The sequence below is a fragment of the Stegodyphus dumicola genome, chromosome 3 (assembly GCF_044657685.1).
Source record: "Stegodyphus dumicola isolate Sdum_Otavi_A_Nest chromosome 3, ASM4465768v1".
NCBI lineage: Eukaryota > Metazoa > Arthropoda > Arachnida > Araneae > Eresidae > Stegodyphus > Stegodyphus dumicola.
The window spans coordinates 250,702,309-250,723,018 of record NC_140770.1 but is presented as its reverse complement, the minus strand read 5'-3'; the positions used below and the strand labels follow the sequence as shown (position 1 = coordinate 250,723,018).

General features: G+C 29.8%; 1 protein-coding gene across 3 annotated transcripts in view; it reads right to left on the bottom strand.

The window, feature by feature from the left end:
- The window catches only part of LOC118194171 (HEAT repeat-containing protein 6), a 138,995-nt gene that overhangs the window by 10,137 nt on the left and 108,148 nt on the right, over nucleotides 1-20,710 (bottom strand). For 2 of the 3 annotated variants that reach the window (XM_085814039.1, XM_085814038.1), the window contains exons 17-23: nucleotides 19,302-19,436; nucleotides 17,949-18,071; nucleotides 17,711-17,835; nucleotides 13,821-13,975; nucleotides 9,438-9,592; nucleotides 2,404-2,616; nucleotides 2,044-2,182 (exon numbers count right to left, since the gene is read on the bottom strand). In XM_085814039.1, the coding sequence (XP_085670165.1) occupies nucleotides 2,044-2,182; nucleotides 2,404-2,616; nucleotides 9,438-9,592; nucleotides 13,821-13,975; nucleotides 17,711-17,835; nucleotides 17,949-18,071; nucleotides 19,302-19,436 (1,045 nt within the window). The remainder of the gene's footprint in view (nucleotides 1-2,043; nucleotides 2,183-2,403; nucleotides 2,617-9,437; nucleotides 9,593-13,820; nucleotides 13,976-17,710; nucleotides 17,836-17,948; nucleotides 18,072-19,301; nucleotides 19,437-20,710) is intronic. The other variant, XM_085814040.1, reaches the window with a different exon arrangement.

Genomic DNA, 20,710 nt, shown 5'->3' with positions numbered 1-20,710 from the left:
AATGCAGTTGATTCTCAGTTCATTTTCATAAATAAAAGCACCTGTTTACATAGAGCTAATTCTGTAAATAATTTAACTGGATAAATAGGCCAGCCAAATCGGCAGATCTACCAAATAATGGAAATGCAATGACAGTGGGTTCTTCACAAAAAAATGCACATTTTATATTCACAGTCCAAGATTAAAGACCAACAAAAACAATATTTGATCTGACAGTATGACTGAGGACTATAATAGCCTGAATATTGTTGTGATTTATCTTAATTGTCTGATAGAAACATCAAAACATCCACAAATTTTATCATGGCTAGGAGCACAATATTGCATTTATTGTTGGAATGGCCCTGGGTTATAGGTGATATTATACCCACTTCCATCTCAATTTTGAAGAATTTCGTAGCAGACAAGTCAAGGGTCTTTTACACCTATTTCTCTATCACCAAACTACTTAAGAGGACTTCTGGCTTGCTATGTATTTTAAGTATCCCCATGCTGCAAAGCTACTATAATACATTTACAAACATCCAAGCCTTCTATCGAAATTCAAACTCAGCCCAACAACATGGCGACCCAAAAATGTGTATGTTATGTAATGGCTGTGAATACTATAATGTGATGTCTTCATACAGCTGTACACTGCGCAAAAAAAAGGGGGGACAGTTCTATATCTCTTGTTCTACTGGGCCGATTGACGAAATTCAACTTGCGTTTTTCATGTCTCAAAAGCGCGACTTAGGATATGTATTAGATTTATATATAGCATTGTTCTAATACAGGTATTTTGACAAAAAATCGGACTTTTTCTGAAATAACATACCAATTTTTTCCCCATATTTCAATTCAACAACTCAAATTATGCCAAACTACCATGTTTTGTAAAAATCGCTCGTGCAGTTTTTCAAAAATTAGCTCTCAAAATTTTAGCTCCTTAATGTTAATTGAGTTTGGTATATATTTATTAATCTCTCTTTTTCTATTAAACTTATTTGATTCTTTCTTTCATATTTTGAAATTCAGGTTCAATCCAAATAAAATTCATCCATTTTTTATGATTTATTTTTTAATTTTATACTTTTAAATAATTTTTATAAATTTTTCAAAAAAATTTATATCTATAAAATAGAATCTATCTAGAATTATAATCTATAAAATTTTTACCATCATCTTAAAGTAGACATATTTCTAAGCATACCTGCAAAAAATTGGTTTTTTATTCAAAATTTCCGAAGATATACGTGAATTTATATATTGCCGCATTTTGAAATTTGGCATATTTGTTGAAAGCGATAAAACATCAAATGTGGTTTACATATTTTGCTAAAATTATTTGAAAGTAGGCATGAAGTGACTTTTTTTCCGTCATGCACAATGCAAAAAGGTAGGAACAAGGTGCCTTTTTTTCCCCCCCGTTCCGGCATAATGGAAGGGAAAAGAAAATTGGTTCCATATGTTAAGAAGTTCGGCAAGCGAATTATTCTTGGTGCAAACTGAAAAAATTGTGCCAAGATAAGTTTTTTAATTTCTTGGTAAATTTTACAAAATTTAATATCTAGGCATAATTTGAGTCTTAGAATCGAAATATGGAAAAAATTGGTATGCTATTTCAGAAAAAGTCAGATTTTGTGTCAAAATACCTATGCTGAAACAATGCTATATATAAATCTAATATATCCTAAGTCGCGCTTTCGAAACGTGAAAAACGCAATTTGAATTTTGTCAATCGGCCCATTAGAACAGGAGATATAGGAACTGTTCCCTTTTTTTTTCGCAGTATACCATTGCCATTCATATTCCAACTTTACACACTACTTTTGTATAGCAACTAGAAAATACATTGAAACTAGTCATAAAGTTACACACTAGCATGACTCCAGTATTTAAGCTTCATCATCTCAATAAAATATGTTGATTTTAACATGCACTGTAGCAAAAGGTTAGTCAACCAGTAACTTTTAAAAGAAGACATTCCAGTAGTCTTTAAAATGTTAATAGTGTGTCCCTGTGTTATGCCTTAAAAATATAAATATTTTAAAAAAAATTTACTTTTATCTTCAGTTGCATGTGATCCAAATTTCCACATTGAAGTAAGCAACTTTTCAGTAACTTCTATTGTGTCATTAGAGACAGCAAACAAATCATCTATTGTCATTAAAGAAGCCAACTGGCAAAGACTATAACACAACTATAAGAAAACATATATATTATTACAATTGAAATAATGATGTAACTAGGACAAAATAAGTATAAAAAATTATATATATATGCATGTATTAAAATACAAAAATAATTACAATATGGAAAAGGCTGTTTTATCACTGTCAAATTCTAATTTTAATCAGATTCCAATTTTTCATTATTAGTTATTATCTAAGTAATTTTTTCAGCTTAACTTTTCATACTTACTTGGTCATTCAAATTTTCTTGATGTTTAATTTCTTTAAAATTAACTTCTTCAGTTGCTGAAGAAAGAACAAAGAGAATATTTTTCCATATACTTGGTAATAAAGATCCATACAATTCTCGAGACTCTAAAACTGTCAAAGCTTGAGCAGCACTGATACGAACTTTAAAATTAGGGGATTTTAAAATGTTCAACAATGAGTGTAACAAATCATCCTAAACAATAAAATAAGATAGTAAATACAAAATTTTTAAAATGATGAATGATATTTCATACTTGATAATGGTATGTACAATGCGCAAAAAATGGGGAGGGACAGTTCCGTATTTCCCGTTCTACTGGGCCGACTGACAAAATTCAAATTGCGTTTTTCATGTCTCAAAAGCACGACTTAGGACAGAGATGGGCAAACTCCGGCCCGCGGATAGAATTTTAATTTGCCGGTGAGAGGCAAATTAAAAGAAATATATATTTATATATTATATATTTATCTCCTTTTCTACTTTGTTTAAATATTTTTTTTTTCCAATGGATTGATGATCTTTTTACTTTCTCTATTTTTGTTCTACAAAACATAAATCGACGAAAATAGCAAGCATAGACAGCTTTCAATCGGTAAAGTGTTTGGCAGAAGTTCTTTGTTACTTGTAGATTGGAGCCAAAAAGCATTATTTCTTTCTCGGGGAGCAGACATATGGGAATCCAGTATAGGTGAATGAGACCTCACATGTGGCAGACTGCGCATTTTAAGCTGCAGCCAGCGGCTTTTTCTTTTGGTGCAGGTTCTAATAGTATTGATTGTGCATGGAAAGATTGCGGCCATATAGCATCATTGTGAATAGTGGTGAAATTATTAAAAGTACAAGTAGCTAGTGCTTGTTTGGGTTAATTGTAAAATATTTCAACCTCAAAATGGCTACTACAAAACGTAAAGTTGATTCAGAGTGCCATGCTTTTAATGATGAATGAACCTGGAAATATTTTTTACAGTTGTAAAAGATAAACCTGTGTGTCTCATCTGCAATGAAGCTGTAGCAGTCTTCAAAGAATATGACATTTCCTGTCATTTCACATTTCAAGATTTCAGTGCCATTCAAACAGAATTGGATATTTTTACCATGCCTCTCAACGTAAATTGTGAATCAGTGAGGTCAGATTTGCAGCTTGAATTAATTCAGTTGCAATCTAACAATCATCTCAAGCAGTTGTTTCTAAATATGCCAAAGTTAGAGTTTTACAAATCATTATCCTACAAGTAAGTTCCCAAATTTAATATCTCATGCCCAGAAAATTAGTGCTATGTTTGCTTCATCTTATATATATGAACGAGAGTTTTCATCTATGAACCTTAGAAAGAATTATTTCAAAAGTAGACTGGCAGATGAGCATTTAGCCTCGCTCCTTAGAATCAGTACATCTCACATCGAACCTCAATATAAGGAACTTTCAAAAATGAAATTGGAATTTCTTTCATCTCATTAGCATATTTAAATTGCAATACTTGTATACTGTTTTTAAAATTTTAGAAAAACTTATCTTGGCCCGCCAACTTTTTTTTTTTTCGACTTTTGGCCCGTGACCGAAAACGTTTGCCCATCCCTGACTTAGGATATAAATTAGATTTATATATAGCATTGCTCTAACATACGTATTTTGACATAACATCGGACCTTTTTCTAAATAACATTCACCAAGAATAATTCACTTCGTGAACTTCTTAATTTATAGCAACCTATTTTCCTTTCCTTTTTTTTTTTTCATTGTACAGGAGGGGCGAGGAGAGGTCATCGTTCATAATTTCAGAATAATTTTACCAAGGTGCGTAAACCACATTTGGCATTATTATTGCTTGCACTAATTTTTTGTAGGTATGCTTAGAAATACATCTACTTTAAGATGATGGTAAAAATTTTATAGGGTGATAATTCACATTTTTTTCGAAAAATTTCTAAAAATTATTTAAAAATACCAATTTTAAAAATAAATAATAAAAAATGGGTGAATTTTATTTGGAATAACTTAAATTTCAAAATGAAAAGGAATCAAAAATGTTTAATTAAAAAAAATGTTAATAAATATATACCAAATTCAGTTAACATGGAGGAGCTAAAATTTTGAGAGCTAATTTTTTAAAAACTACCCATGCGATTTTTACAAAATTTGGCATTTTGGCATAATCTGAGTTGAAGAAATGAAATATGAAAAAAATTGGTATGTTATTTCAGAAAAGTCCAATTTTGTGTCAAAATACCTATGTTAGAACAATGCTATATATATAAATATATATTCATATATATGCAATATATCTTAAGTCAAAAATATATTATTAGTCTAAAAAATATATTATGCAATATATCCTAAGTCATGCTTTTCGAGACATGATAAACGTAACTTGAATTCCGGCAATCAGCCCAGTATAATGAGATATATAGAACTGTCCCCCCTGCAGCGTACATAAAAAAGTACTTATGTATTAGTGCAACCACCTCAGTAGAAGTCACCAAGTTTTCAAAATGTGCCAAACTTTGGCAATCATGCTCATAACAATCCTTTAGTCAAGCAACACCCCTATTTTCGTATGCATTTTCTTTTGTTGTATCCCAAGTTTCAATGGTTTTTATAAACAAATCATAATATATATTCTTTGCCTTGGTTTAAAAGTGTAAGCTTGTGCAATTTTCCAGCAATGGAAGAAACTGCCATAAAATTTCTGCAGGAATATAGAATTTTGTTAAAAGTTCTCTAAAGGAAAAAATGAGAAAATTTTCTAAAGAAAAAATTATATTTTTTCAGGCAAAAACTTTTTTTTTTTTTTTTTTTTTTTTTTTTTTTGAGAAGAATAGTGCAAGAAAATTGCAGAAAGATTTGAAAAAGGATTTAACCAATTTATGCTTCCTTTCCCATGAAGGTCACAGGAGAGGAAAAAAACATTTTTTTAGACATATTAGAATCTAATTAAGAGAAAAGAATATAACAAGGCAAAAAATTATTTTAGTAGAAGAAAATGTTGAGAAATAGCAACATCAGACTAAACCAATTACTTTTGGGATACACGGAAATCTTTGAACATTTGCTATATAAAGGCACATTAACATTTATTAGAAATAGTTATTGTTTGGCTACCACAGTATTTGCATCTTTTATTTTTGTTCCTTAAATTTTTCTTGGAATTGTGGGTCTTTTCTAGTTTCACTTCGAAAGAAAGAAGGTTGCCCAACACAATCAGTATATGAAGATGAAGGCTGTGAATTTCAGAATATTTACCCTTGTTTTCAACAGTGGCAGCACAGCACTTCTTTGAAAATCTAACACGGAAATTTTGGGGTCTAGAGCAGTCTTACAAATTTTCCATGCATTTGATTTAGCTACGTCAATAAAATTTGTAAAAATAGGCCCACATCATTTCTTAACTTTTACTAGCAATCTATATACATAGATTGTAATAAAACTATCCAGACGGTCCATGCCATGCATATATTTGCTGTAATTTCTGATGAATTTAGGTTGTTTTATGAATACAGATCTATTTCCTATTCGTGTATACCTCTTGGCCACTGAAAGCAAATAAATTGTATCTGCTATAACGAAATTGTTGTTCCATCAAATTGCTGAAATGTCATGCTCTTTATCAAATGAGGTGTCATATGTTCCACATTCTTTTTTCTCCATTTTATTTACAAGTATAATATGGCAATTTCCTAATTTGTATTCAAGAACTGTTCCAGCTGCATGAAATTTCAGCTCATTGAATTCCAACAACAACATGTGTGACATAAGATAGTTGTCAAAATATACATACTGATTTGAATTCCGCCACGCTTAAAAGTTACTGATATTCTACCATACTTTAAGACCTGTTACAACATCTCTACCTAGTCCACAATCAGTCAATGTCTTTGAAGATTTTCCTGAATATATATCAAAATGATATATATACTATTCATAGGAGCACAAAACACCAAACTTTATATTCAAAATGAATGGGTTTTCCTCTGAGAAACATTTTGCATAGTTGTCTACCAAAATATCATTTGCTCATCTATAGAAAGATGTGTTGAAAAAAACTTTATTTTGCATGAAACTGCATTTAAAATATTAAAAAAAACACAAACTCAGCCAGTTTTTTTGTTTTTATCCAATGCATTACTATCAGCTCAATGGAATTTCTTCTTGCTATTAGTATGTGTAGAAAATGTCATTTCTGAGCATATTAATGGATTCTTTGTCGACAAACATCAATGAGCGTACAGAAGAACAATTTTTCCAATTTCTGTTTTAGACGATTCAGAATTTATTTTATCATTTTTTGATGAATTCTATATATTATTACATTTTTTATGTGAAAAAATCTCAATCTCACCTAAAACATCTTTCTGCATTTTAAAATTATTCACTCTCTCTAACATATCATCATCAATCCATTCCATATCAGTCATAATGTATGGCTCAAGGAAAATCACTATTAAATCTATTTCATTTGATTATCTTCATCTTAATTCTAAAACAACATATCCATCTAAGTTTTCATAAATTACAATGCTTCATTCATGTTTAAAACCACTATCTTGAATATTAATTATTTTGGAACAGTTGTTTCATGTAATTTGTGAAGAAAATCATTATGTATTCATACAGAGACTGCTTTGAAATGGCATTCAATCTTCACAACATTTTAAAAAATGCATATTTATACCAACAAAGACAAAATAATAACTTTACCTTTTGACAACATTATACAGTTAATGTTTCTAGAAGATTGGCGTGTCTTTATAAAATTATTTCATTGGTTGTTCCATCTATGATATCTACTCAAAATTAAAAGGGAAAAAACTTTGCAAAATATATAACCAAAGCTATAATTTATTTTTATCGTGAGAGAAAATTTTTTTGGGGCCAGATTCAATGAAGTTTTATGTACAATATAACAAAAAAGTTACAGAATAAAATACTATAAAGAAGCTGAAAAAATGTTTCGACTAATGTTGCGAAAATGTAACATCAGCCATTAATGAGTTAAGTGCTCTATTTTTTCACTGTACCACATAATCCTCATTTAAAAGTCATATTTTAAATTACTAAAGCTCATTTTCTATTCATATGGTTATAACGCCTATCGACAGTTTGGGAATCTTTCTAGAAAAAGGTACAAAAACCATCAACTTGCATCCAATAAGTAACTTCTACCTTTTCATCTGTAAAAAATTACCAAATTGAGCCAAGATGGTTGCATTAATATGTAAGTACCCACAAAAATATAAAATGTGAATAGTCAATATCCTTGTACTAATTTCTGTATTTAAGAAATAAAACCAATATATATATATTTTATGCTCAGCGTCTACATATATCCTGCTCTGGCATGTGTAAGATTCTCATAAAAAATCTAAGATTTATATAATGAACACAAAACACACTACATTTATATTTAGCTTAAAAGCAATGTGTAATTATAGAAAAAATCTCACTGTAAGGATAAGCAACAGATACCATAAGCTTTAGGTATTATAAACAATTAAACTGAAAACATTAATTTTGAAAGCAAATTATTGGTTGGTTATTTAAGAATGAAAAAAAGTATGTGATGGCAAGCAACCTAGGAAAAGATGCCTTCATGAAAAGAATTCCTAAAATTTTGTTGCAGAAATTCTTCTGAATTATCCTTTTGCCAATATTTATTAAATAAAGCCATCTTTTATTTTAAGAGATCATGCACGCAATTTTATTCTTAATTTTACAAGAATAACAATTATAAGTAATGGTACATAAAAGGTAAAAGTTTTAACAATCAAATCATTCCATGTGTGATGTTATTTTTTGAAGAGATAAAAATAAGATACTAATTTCATCAACTACATATTCCCATCTCAATCAATAATATTCTTTTAATGCTGTAATAGGTTTACTGTGCCATTCCTAAAAAAATCAACTTGTTGGAGAAAAAGGCTTCTAGTGTCTCCTGGGAATTATATTCTTGCCCACCAATGAAATTTTTGCAAGCTTCAAATCACAAATCACTAAATGGTTCAAAAAAGGAGAAAACTTTTTATTTTTAATGTGAGTGAAGAGTAGTGTACCCCTCATCAGTGACTAAGTGGTTAAAGACTGCTGAATACTGGGATTTTGTCTCAAGTTTCAAATCCAGGTGAACAGGCTGGTTGGCATGCTTGAAGCTTTCAGGATTTTCATCAAGTGTAACATAAATAAGAGCCAATTTCCTTTAGAAAGGTTCTCCACAAAAACATATTCATGCCTAATGGGTAACCTTGTGTACTTTCCCTTACTTGAATAACCTAAACTGACCTAACCTGAAGAACAGCATAGATATTCATATATTTATTTATTTATTTATTTTTCCAGTTAGCATCACTAAGTTCACATGAAGTCCAATTGAAAAGTTAAGGCATAATTTCATGTTATTTCAAATGGTGATGGATAGTTGATAATGATGGACAGTTGCAAATGGATTTCTTTCAACACATCATTACCCAAAAAGATAGGATTGCCACAGTGGTTGGCATCTTTCAAGCATAGTTCATGTGCAGAAATTAACATCATTGGCACTTGCGAATATTGAAAACTGATTTATCATATATTTCCTCAGCAGTTTTTACAACATTTGTTGAACTGCTATCTTTTTTATATTCATAAAGAATGACGTGTCTGATGTGCTGTTCTGCGATTCCAATTTCATGAGGAGCTATTAAAGCAACAGATGTATCAGCAGATGCAAGCTAGAATATACATGAATGGAACTGTATTTGCTAAGTGGTATTTGTACATTAGTTTGTTCAAATGTGTTAGAACATGTTTTAACAAAGTCTGTGAAAAACGGGTTTACTTATGGGGGATGGCCTTATAATTAGAATTCGCAAACACTCAATAATTTTATGAAATTCTGAATTGACTTGATCATTATTAATTGCAAATTTACCAACACAATTTTTTTTTAACTATAGATCATTCTATAAGATGTTACAGTACATATTTTTAGTAAGCAGTGCGTAATTATAGCAGAAAATAAACAACAAATGCATACCAAATCAATCACTTTATGTTTTACAAGATTTGGATTCTTAAATACATTTCCTAAAGCATAGCAAGCATTCCAACAAACTTTCATGAATGTTGCAGACAGAGCTAACTTAAGAGCTTCACATGAACTTCTAATGAAATCTTGCATTGGAGGTAAATCTAATTGAAAGAAAAGAAATGTTTCTTATTAGTCATAAAATAACAAAATAGTATACTAAATCCAAGCAAAAATTTAAAAAAAAAAAACTATCTGAATATTCCCTCCTCTGGAATTAAGTTTTGCAAAGAAAATTATACATAATGCAAAAGGTTAAGTTATTAAATATAAAATATGATTTAAGATTATACTATAATAAAAGTGAGCCAAGTTAATAAAATCAGTAGATAAATCAAATAATAAAATCAGTAGCTGACGCTACAGATATAATTCAGAGCTAAGCATGTAATTTCTATATTACAGTTTCATCTTCATATGTAACAACAAAAACATGCAAATAGGCTGGTTATCATTTATTAAGGAAAAATCACACAAATGACAATTACTCAAAAAGTTACACATAGAATTTAATGAAACTGACCCACAATATACAATAGTAAAGTATAAAATAACCTGAAAAAAATTACCAAACAATTATGATATTATCAAAATTAGCATATGTATAGAATGAGCAAATTGAATTTGTCAGTTTGGTACAGAAATTTACCTTCCATATGGAGTATGATCTCCCCTAGAAGTAATGCAACACATGTAGCAACGTGTGATGCTGTCAATTATGCAGTCTACAAGTTATGTAGAAAGTGAAAGCTATTGCACTTACAAAGCAGTTGCAAGGGTCTGAATAAGATGACTGAAAGCAGCTATAAGTCTTTCTAAAGCATCCCAAATATGCTCGATAGCATTCAGGTCCGGTGACTGAGCTGGCCAATCCATGCACTGAATTGTTTGCTGCTGAAAATAATCATCCACAATGCGAGCGGGTCTAGCATTTTTGTGCTGTAGCAGAAAATTATCACCTATTGCAGTCATATAAGAGTGCATATAAGGATCAAGGATGTCACCTCTATGGGCCTGAACATTCAAGGTTCCACGTGGAAAGACATAGAAACCTATGTGTCCACCCAAAGAGATACTACCCCAAAAACACAGACACTCTCTCCTCTGTATGCATATCTTTCACGAATGTTTGATGGATGATAACGGTTTCCAGGTTCTCTCCAAATCAAATAATACCTATTGTCATTATGGAGGCAAAATCTGGACTCATCCGTAAACAGAACAGCCCTCTATTGATCAGCTGTCCAGTGGACATGTTGACATGCCCACCTCAAACGTTCCCTTCTATGATGTGATGTTAGTGGTATGCAAATGGCTGGTCACCTCATGTACAGACCTTCATGAAGCCTTCTATGCTTGGTTGGCATAAACACTAACTTTCCAGTGGCTGCAGCAATGGAGGATGGAGTTGAGGTTCTATTCCTCCATGCGCATAATAAAAAATATTGATCATCAGCACTTGTCGTAGCAGTTGGCTATCCTTGACTGAACCTCCTGGATGCCAAATCTGTGGTTAGAATTTGTTAAGTCTATGAACCACAGGACTCAAATTTAGCCTTCTGGTCACTTCTGTCTGACTTTGCCAGGCAAATGATGCATGGAAATTAGAAATTAGCTATACCAGATTTCTTATCTCAGTATCACAATGAAATTTACAAGCTTGCTCTGAAACATGCAATTGTATGCTCCTTGGAGATGACATATTTTGACCACAATGCCACTAATTTGCTTAATGCAGTTTTACTTAGCAATTCTTATTGGACAGCATATTCAAATTTTATACAGATTGCCTTATTTTTGAATGAGTTATTGCTATTTTTGTGATTTCTCCTTAATTTTTGGAAACCAGGCTATCTTTGTGATTAATAGAAATAAAATAAGAATTAAATTTGATTACAATGAAAAAATTCTACCAAAATAAAAATAATGTCCTGAGACAAAACAGAATAAGAAAAATGTTTAGTTTATAGTTACTATATTAATCTATAATTCATAATTATACAAAGTTCAGTGCTGCTTCAATTTGAAACTATAATTTATTAATTGCTTAATTTATATTAAACATCAAATATTTAACTTTTAATAAAACTCTTAATGTATTTCACTTTTTAAAACTCAGATTGTATTTATTAGTGTATCTCTTTTTTCTGGAGGAAAGGGAATATAAAAGATTACATAGAAAATTATCAAAATGTTATTAAAAATTTCAAAAGAAATACAGAAAATTGTAATCTATTTATCACTGTAGACTTTTATCACTAGAATTTATTTTTTATTTATTTATAATATTTCAGACCTTCAGCATACCCCAGCACTGCAGAATATCAATTTTAAATTTCACAATATATTCTCATATCATATGCAACAGACACATAAACAGAAACAAGAACAAGTCAAATTTAACAGGTATGAACCAAATAGGATTTGGGATTAAAATGGGAATGTCTACAGAATAATAAATAAACAAATATCTGTATATATAACTTGTGTAGTATTTAGAGAGATGAGAAAACTTTTTTCTGCTGATAAAATTGGTGCAATTCTACAATTAACATAACAAATCATTCATGCTATATTTATCACTCAACAGGCTATAAGCATATAAGAGTATATGCACACGAATTTTTGTATCATAGCATATTCACTCACTATTCTCATATCATAGCATATTAACATAATACGCTAAGACACACACATCTTTGGAATATTAATATAATAGCAACAGACATGCAGAATAATATCTGCTACAACTATTTTTTAATAAAATGGGCTTTGTCTTAAAATTCAAGGATGGACATGTCTAGATAGCAGCATCAATAATTTCATGGACTGAATGGTGTCATTATGCACTTTACTTCAAAATATATTTGACATACAACAGCATTCAAGTGATATTGTTTGCCAACTACAAACTATTAGGCCAGGTGTGGATTCCTCCAAGGGAGAATGAGTTAAAGCTTTTATATAGCTATCATGCATTTAGCTTTAGTTTATGATCACAGAAGTAAAGCTAAATTCTTGACAGAATTCAAATGTTGGTATTTACCAAATTTTCTACACTTTTTGCAATTTAATTTATAAAATATGTTAAAAAATAATCAAAATCTAAATAAATGTATACAGGTATTTTTTTTTTTTTTTACTTTTGGAAGGAAGGGAGAATGATCAACATTGGTGAAAGAGATGCACAAATACGTTAAGAACTAGTACATGAATATACCTGAAGTGTTAGCTTTTGTCAAGTATGTTACAATAGTCATATGGAATTTCAGCGGCATGCAAATTTTGTCAAATTAGGTTAAGTTATTTGAATATGGCAAAGCACACTAGGGCTATTTGCCTAAAGGAAGGGATACCTTTATGAAGAATTTTCTTATGGTTTGGTTATTTGACTTTTATCGAAAAAAGCATTCAAGAGCTATCTGCTTACGAGAAATGCCTTCATGAAGGTCTTTTAAAGAAAGACTTGTATTCACTTTAAACATGGAAGAAACCAACCCAGCCTGTTTATCTGGAGTTAAACCTCCAGTATTCAGCAATCTTTAACTGGTAAAGTCCCTTTATAAGGGAAATCCGCTTGTACTCATGTTACACAGAGGCAAAACCACAAAAACCAACTTACAGCCAACTTGTTCACTTGAGATTGCACCTGGGTCAAACTTCTTGCATTTAGCAGTCTTAATCACTTGGCTATTGGAGGGGCTCAGATTTTATCAAAAGTTAGATAAACTGGTAACTAAAATTCAAAAAACATATATGGTGAAGAAGGCATCTGTGGTACCACCCCACCAACTTGCTAACAAAGACAGTCAGGCTTCTGCAGTGCATGAAACAGATGATGGAACATGATCTTTCTGCGTAATCCAATTCTGAAGCACCAGTCAGCCACTTTGGTTAATTTTTGAAAATGCTTCTGAAGCTTGTTTCCAGTAACAGCATCAACAGCAACAGAAAAGTATAGTCCACAAAATTACGTCTCCAGAATTAAAAAATTACTATGTATATCATCTCCAATATTCATAGCTCATTAAAAGTCAATAGATCCCTCTTAATTTACCACATGAATGTCATAAGACATACAGTTTCTCTTATGAACTGAAAGAAACATTTACAGTTTCAAGCATAACATCCTATCAGGCTTATATAAAACTGCATGCCGATATAATTGAAACATACAATATTTGTATTAATATATTATAAATAATAATAACATATATAAATATATTGAAACATAACACAGCTTTCTACTAGAGTAGGCACCTACACCTAAATATCAAATAATAAAGAATGTTTCACATGAATAAACTTTTGATACAAAGGCTTCATACTAACCTAAAAATTGCTTTGGAATATAATGCAAGAAGTTTCCTAAAGATCTTACAGCATTAGCCTTTATCCTGTCACTATCTTTGGAGAAATGAACACAAGACATACCAGTAGAATAGAAGAACTGAGCAGATATTTCCTTACATAAAAATGTTGTGTCTCTATTTAAAAAAATATATATATTTAATTCAAAAGAATAACTAGTACACATTATGGGGGAGAGGAGAATCTTAGCAATTTCAAAATTATTAAGTAAAAACATGCACGCTCTAGTATATAACTATCCTTATAGGTATCATACATTAAAATATAAATTCATATATTCCATAGAACCTACATATTATGATAATATATTCTTTATGTACACTGTGCAAAAAAAGGGGAGGCGGGGGACAGTTCTATATCTCCCATTCTACTGGGCCGATCAACAAAATTCAAACTGCGTTTTTCATATCTCAAAAGCACTACTTAGGATATATATTAGATTTATATATAGCTTTGTTCTAAGATAGGTATTTTGACACAAAATCAGACTTCTTCTGAAATAACATGCAGTTTTCTTTCCATACTTCTATTCTACGAGTCAAATTATGCCTAAATATTAAATTTTGTAAAATTTGGTGCGAAATTTACCGAGAAATTCAAATACTTATCTTGGCTTTTTTTTCCAGTTTACGCCAAGAATAATTCACTTGGCAAACATCTTAATTTATGGCAACCTATTTCCCTTTTCCTTTTTACATTGTGCATGAGACGGGGGGGGGGGGGGACATTATTCCTACTTTCAAATAATTTAAACAAAGTGCGTAAGCCACATTTGGCATTATCATCGTTTATATCATATTTCAAATTTCAAAACGTGCCAGTACGTAAATTCACGTATATCTTAGAACATTTTGAATAAAAAAACTAATTTTTTGCAGATATGCTTAGAATTACATCTACTTTAAGATGATGGTAAGCATTTTACAGTTTATAATTCACATTTTTTTCCAAAAAATTTATAAAAATTATTTTAAAATACAAATTTTAAAAAGAAATCATAAAAAATAGTAGAATTTTATTTGGAATGAACCTAAATTTTGAACTGTGAAAGAAGGAATCAAGTAAGTGTAATAACAAAAGAGTTATCAATAAATACATACCAACTAAAATTTTGGAGAACTAATTTTTTAAAAACTACTTGCACGATTTTTATAAAACTTAACAGTTTGGCATAATTTGAGTTGTAGAATTGAAATATGAAAAAAAAAAATTTGCATGCCATTCCAAAAAAAATCTTATTGTGTCAAAATACCTATATTAGAACAATGCTATATATAAATCTAATACATATCCTAAGTCGCGCTTTCAAGACATGAAAAATGCAATTGGATTTTCGTCAATCGGCCCAGTAGAACGGGAGATATAGAACTGTACCTTTCCTGAATCAACTGAATAGTGTCAAAAGCATAATGTTTTATGCAAAAAAATTAATAATAATAATAATAATAAATAAATAAAAAATAAAAATTATATTATACACAGAAAAAAATAATATTTGATCCAGCTATCAGTTATAAAATATGAAAAACCTTCCTGCTAATTACATTTAATTTGAAAAGTATATTTGTTATATGAATTTAATAATTATTACAATTTTTAATATTAAGCACACCTTACCTAAATAATAATTTAGGTAACCTGATTTTAATTATAGATACCAGATGGCTGGGATTAAAAAATACTTAGGATTTTAGAGTGATTGCCCAACTAGCTAATCAGTTTTTCCACTTAATGTATCAATTTCAGTAATGTTGTTGACTTGTTAACAGTAAGCAACATTTGGTTTCCAGAAAGAGGTCAACAATAAAGGAATTTACAAACCTGAAGATGAATTTCTAATCTTCATATAGTGACTCTTATAAACATGTAAAATACAACAAAGTGGTGCAAAACCTAAGAGATTATACGCACCAAACACATCAGGAATTCTCATACAGACTTGGTAAAAGCATAATTATTAGATAAATACTACAACAAAACAACAGCATAAAATCATAAGAAGTGATAAAACAATGAATGTTGAGATGAACATTTTCTTAAAACACAGATAATGATATATACAAAACAGGAGTAAAATCAGAAGCATGCGATATATTAAAATATATAGTATTAAAATAAAGATAACAACATGAAAACAAAAATTAAATAAAACTTGTTTCTTTCAGGTACTGATATAAGTTGTCATTTCCCTTTTTCCTGATTATACAGCCATGTGCAATGCATATACAAACCAGTTTCACTTAGAAAGTCCTCCACAAAGGCATCTCTTCCCTTATGCAGATAGCCCTTGAACACTTTGTCATAATCAAATAAACCACACCCAATTATATGGTCAAGATGCAAATCACACATGCTAAAATGCTTCAATCTAAGACTTAAAATATGAATATTCAACTAAAAAGCGATGCACAAACAAAACAAAATTTGAACAAACAGGTTCACTCCCTTCAAAAGGTAACTGTGTGTGACTCATGAGTGAATACAGCAAAACGTAATAATATCTAATGAAGAATGAGAAAGAATGAAAACAGAAACAAGGATTTTAGCCATCCAAAGCAGCTTTGAAATAGACATACCACAAAAAGTATACAGTTCTGCTTTCTAATATCTTGCTGTCTTTGCTGCATGATTTCCTTTTATTCCTTCATACAAAATTTTTTCTGTCAAACATTCTTATATAATGCACATGTTGAGGGTTTTCTAATCACTGAAATTAATTTTTCATGAAGTGCCTTGAAAATGGGTGTCCATAGAAAAATTTTAAGAAGAGGGAAAAGAGTGCAAATAATTGCATCAATAATTTTTTTTTTTTTTTTTTTTTTTTTTTTTTAAATTTCAGGAGGGGAGTTTCAATATGAAAACATATACATTTAAGAACATCCATACAAAAACATATTTTTTATTCTATTTCAGCAGGGCCATATACTATACTAAAAAAAAAGCAAGGTCTTCCTCTTTAAAAAAATAATAATAATTAAAATAATAATAATAATAATAATAATAATAATAAAAACCCTCATGTCTTGATTCTTATTCCTAAAGTACGATTACCTTAACTCAGTGGTTATCTAAACCATTTTTGTCCTATGCATCCCTTTTACCACTGTTCCTTCCTTTTCAAAACTTGTAAAATACATATACATTTATTTAAATTTAGATTATTTTTATGTGTTTTAAATATTAAACAAGAGAAAATATAGAAAATGTTAAGTACCAAAACTTGAATAAAAATAGTTTTTGAAATTATTATTATCCATAAAATAAAACTAAATACTGAACTGGTAAATAAAGGCCGACCTTACATACACCCTGAAACTATGAAGCTCCACACCAGTTGAAAACCCCTGCCTCAACTATGCAGGCAGAAAAATTAAAATTGTTGCTTATGAAAGTTACAGTTTTAATATGTTTAACTTCTTTGACAGCAACTGATATTCATTTTTATAAAAATTTTATGTCAGTTTAGTTTACAATAGTAGATAAAAACCTATTAAATTGAAACAAAACTGATAAGCCTTAATATAATCATTTTTCCGATATTAGTTTATTAACATTCTGGTACTCAGTTTTATAACTTTTTGCAGAAAATTAAGGACAATCAACTGCTGAAAAAAGAAAAAAATCTTGTTATTTCAGTGAAAAATTTTCACATTCCTAAAAAAAAAGGGGGGGGGGGAATTTGTTCGAATTATAAACATGAATTAAACAAATGTAGCCAATATGAAAAAAAAAAAAAAAATAATTACATAAATTTGGATACTAACTTTTTTTTTTTTTTTTTTTTCAATGTGCATGCAAACATTTTAAGATTTCTGTTTCATTGTTGGACATTTAAATACCATCCAGCTTACCTGTTTGAAAAAAGAGCATCACTTAAATTTCCAAGGGCCCAAGATGCTTTAAAACGAACATTCACATTTACATCATCTACAGACTTCTTTAAGCATTCTGATACATCACTCAAAAAAGAAATATCCTAGATGCAAAAATAAATATTTCATTTTTATAGTTTCATCCATTGATAAAGCAAAAAAGCATTTTAGAAATAGTATGATTTAAAGTTTGGCTACTGTTCTTAATAATACAAACCTGAGTTAAAGAGGGGAAAAGACAAAACACACCCAGGCAGCGAATTGCAGCACCTCTGACATTTGGATTTGAATCAGAAGTCATTCCAAGAAGTATTGTTATGTATAATATCTGCTGTTTGGACTTCAAAAGAAAGAATTATGTAATTATACATTAAGAAAGTGAGATGCAAAAATATTCAAAGGATATATGACATGATGAAAATAAAATGCAAAGTTATAACGCAACATGACATTTGAGGCCACAGGTTTTATTCCCTTAACTATGATCCTAAACAGGTATTTCATGTAAGAAAATTTCTCAAACTAAGACATCAAATTTGATGAAATGGTTTCAGTACTGTGACTAGAAGAATTCTATATTGTCATGTGTTAATAAACATGTGGTGATGAAGAAAAAAAAAAATATGGTAAATAATGATTTGCAAGGTTGGCGTCAAGGATATAAAATATTAGTTGGTGTAAAATTAATGTTTCTATGTAGAATGTTTTGGTTGGACATGTATGCCAAGGAGATACGCAGTTACGGAGTCAAATTATTGATTGAATAAATTTATGTTAAGATGATTGTTTCTTTAATAATGAGATATTTTATTTAGTGCCGAAGTGAGATTAAGAATCAGGACTCCTGGCATGTTTTATTATGAGGGGGGAAATCAATTGTGCATGAATAAAGCATAGCCCCCAAAAAATCCTAAAACAAAAATGGTTGGTGGTGGCTTTGAGGTCCAGATTTTAGATCATTCTGGATACTGGACGTCCGGATCTCGGACCTTCTACTGTTTAACTTTTTATAAGATCTCTCTAAAGCAAAAATTCTAGGCAGTAGATTATTCATTACATTTTCTTAAGTTCAACAGAAGTATTATATACAAAGACTTCTAAAAAATTAGATTTCATATTATTTTGTACTATTTTTACTGTATACTCTTCCATCTACAAAACCATTTTCATAAAATTTTGCTCTCGTTTTGAGATTTTTGTGACTAGAAGTCCAAGTTTAAGTTAGATGTTTAAGGAAATAAAACCTGTAGATACTTTTCTCAAACATTCTGTATATTTATTACTTATAAACAAAATTATTTTTTTATTAAAAAAAGTTGTTAAATAATGTATTACATAATTTTCTTAAAAAAAGAGGTTAGGTTTTGAAAACTTACAGGAAAAAAAAATAATAATAATATCATAATGAACACACATTGCTTAATGCACAGGGAATTAAATGTTTAAAATGCATTATTTTAATTATTATACAAATAGCTTAATTACAATGAAAAAGGTTAAAATTATAAATTCAATATTATACTCAAAGATTAAAAACAGATTAAATTAAAAAAAAAATTTTTTTTCCTACATTTAATTCCTGGTACAGCTTTGGGGGCAGAGTTGAGAGACAGTCGCAGCAAACAGATTGTAGAGTTTTGTGAGTATCATTGGATAAACATACTATTAAAGGCCCATTCAAAACACTGAACCACAGCTTAGAAACCTATAAGCAAAAGCTATCAAATAAGGAATTAGTTAATATTAAATCAATTTATTTTAAGTCTAATTCGAAACCCCTGTTTTTTTATTCACAAACATGATTCTTTCTAAAAAATTATGCATAAATTGTTGCTTAAAAAGCAAAGGACAATTGCAATAAATATCAGACTCCCTAAATGAATGGTGGCTTCAGATATAAAAGAAACTCATACGAGTCTTTTACTAAAATATGAAATTTATTAAGTTGAATTATGACAAGTATTCACAGTCTGACTATTAAATTATGACAAAGTATTTTAAGTTTAATTACTGAACTAATGCATTCAAAGTCTGATTGCTTAATTAACAACAAGGTATGCAAGCTCTACCCATTACAGGAAAGCAATGTAAATATCTATTATTAATAATAAATTTAACAGTACTTACTGACTGTGAGAAAATATGAATCATTTTATGATTAAATAATTATGTGTACCAATTTGTAAGCAAATTGTCAGTTGGGAGAATAGGCACATCAAGGTCTTTTTGACCCTCCATATAAATCATAATGTGTGTCATCAACATTCCAAAGCACTTACTTTATCAACCTCATTTGAGGCTACTTCATCATTTTTTTTTTTTTAATTCAAAAAGTGAAATTCACTAAATGGAAATGAAATAAGAAATAACTTATTAGGAGACAATCATCTACCACAGCTGTCGTTACTATGGTTACGAGGCAAGCCAGGCAGGAAAAATAAATTTGAAATGCCTAATTAAAAGTAACAGTTTATAAAGAAAAACAGAGGAAAAAGAAATAACCTACATTAAAAGTAACAGAAAAATAATAGAGGATAAAGAAATAATCTTTATTAAAAGTAACAGAAAAATATTATTGCCAATTTATCTGCATTTTAACATAATTTAACTTAGAGAATAAGTTCATTTCATTTGATAAAATAAATCAGCATTCAAAACAAAAAGAAAAAACTGTAAAATAACAGAAGAATAAATATCATTAGAAATGAACAAACTAAGATGCAAAAAGCATAAAAGTAGAATATTTACAACAGAACTCGAATAATGTCATTGAATTCAATCTTGTGTAAAAAAACCAGAGTTTCCTCTAGTAAATACCATTTATTGTCACTACTGTTATTCTGTGTATTTTCCACACAAAGTTTTGTTTCACACTGATGGTTTGTAATTTTAATTCCACAATAAGCAACTTTTCTTTAGACAGGGTCAGTTACACCCTTCCACCGTCAGAAGACAGACGGTGACCTGAGTTAACTATAA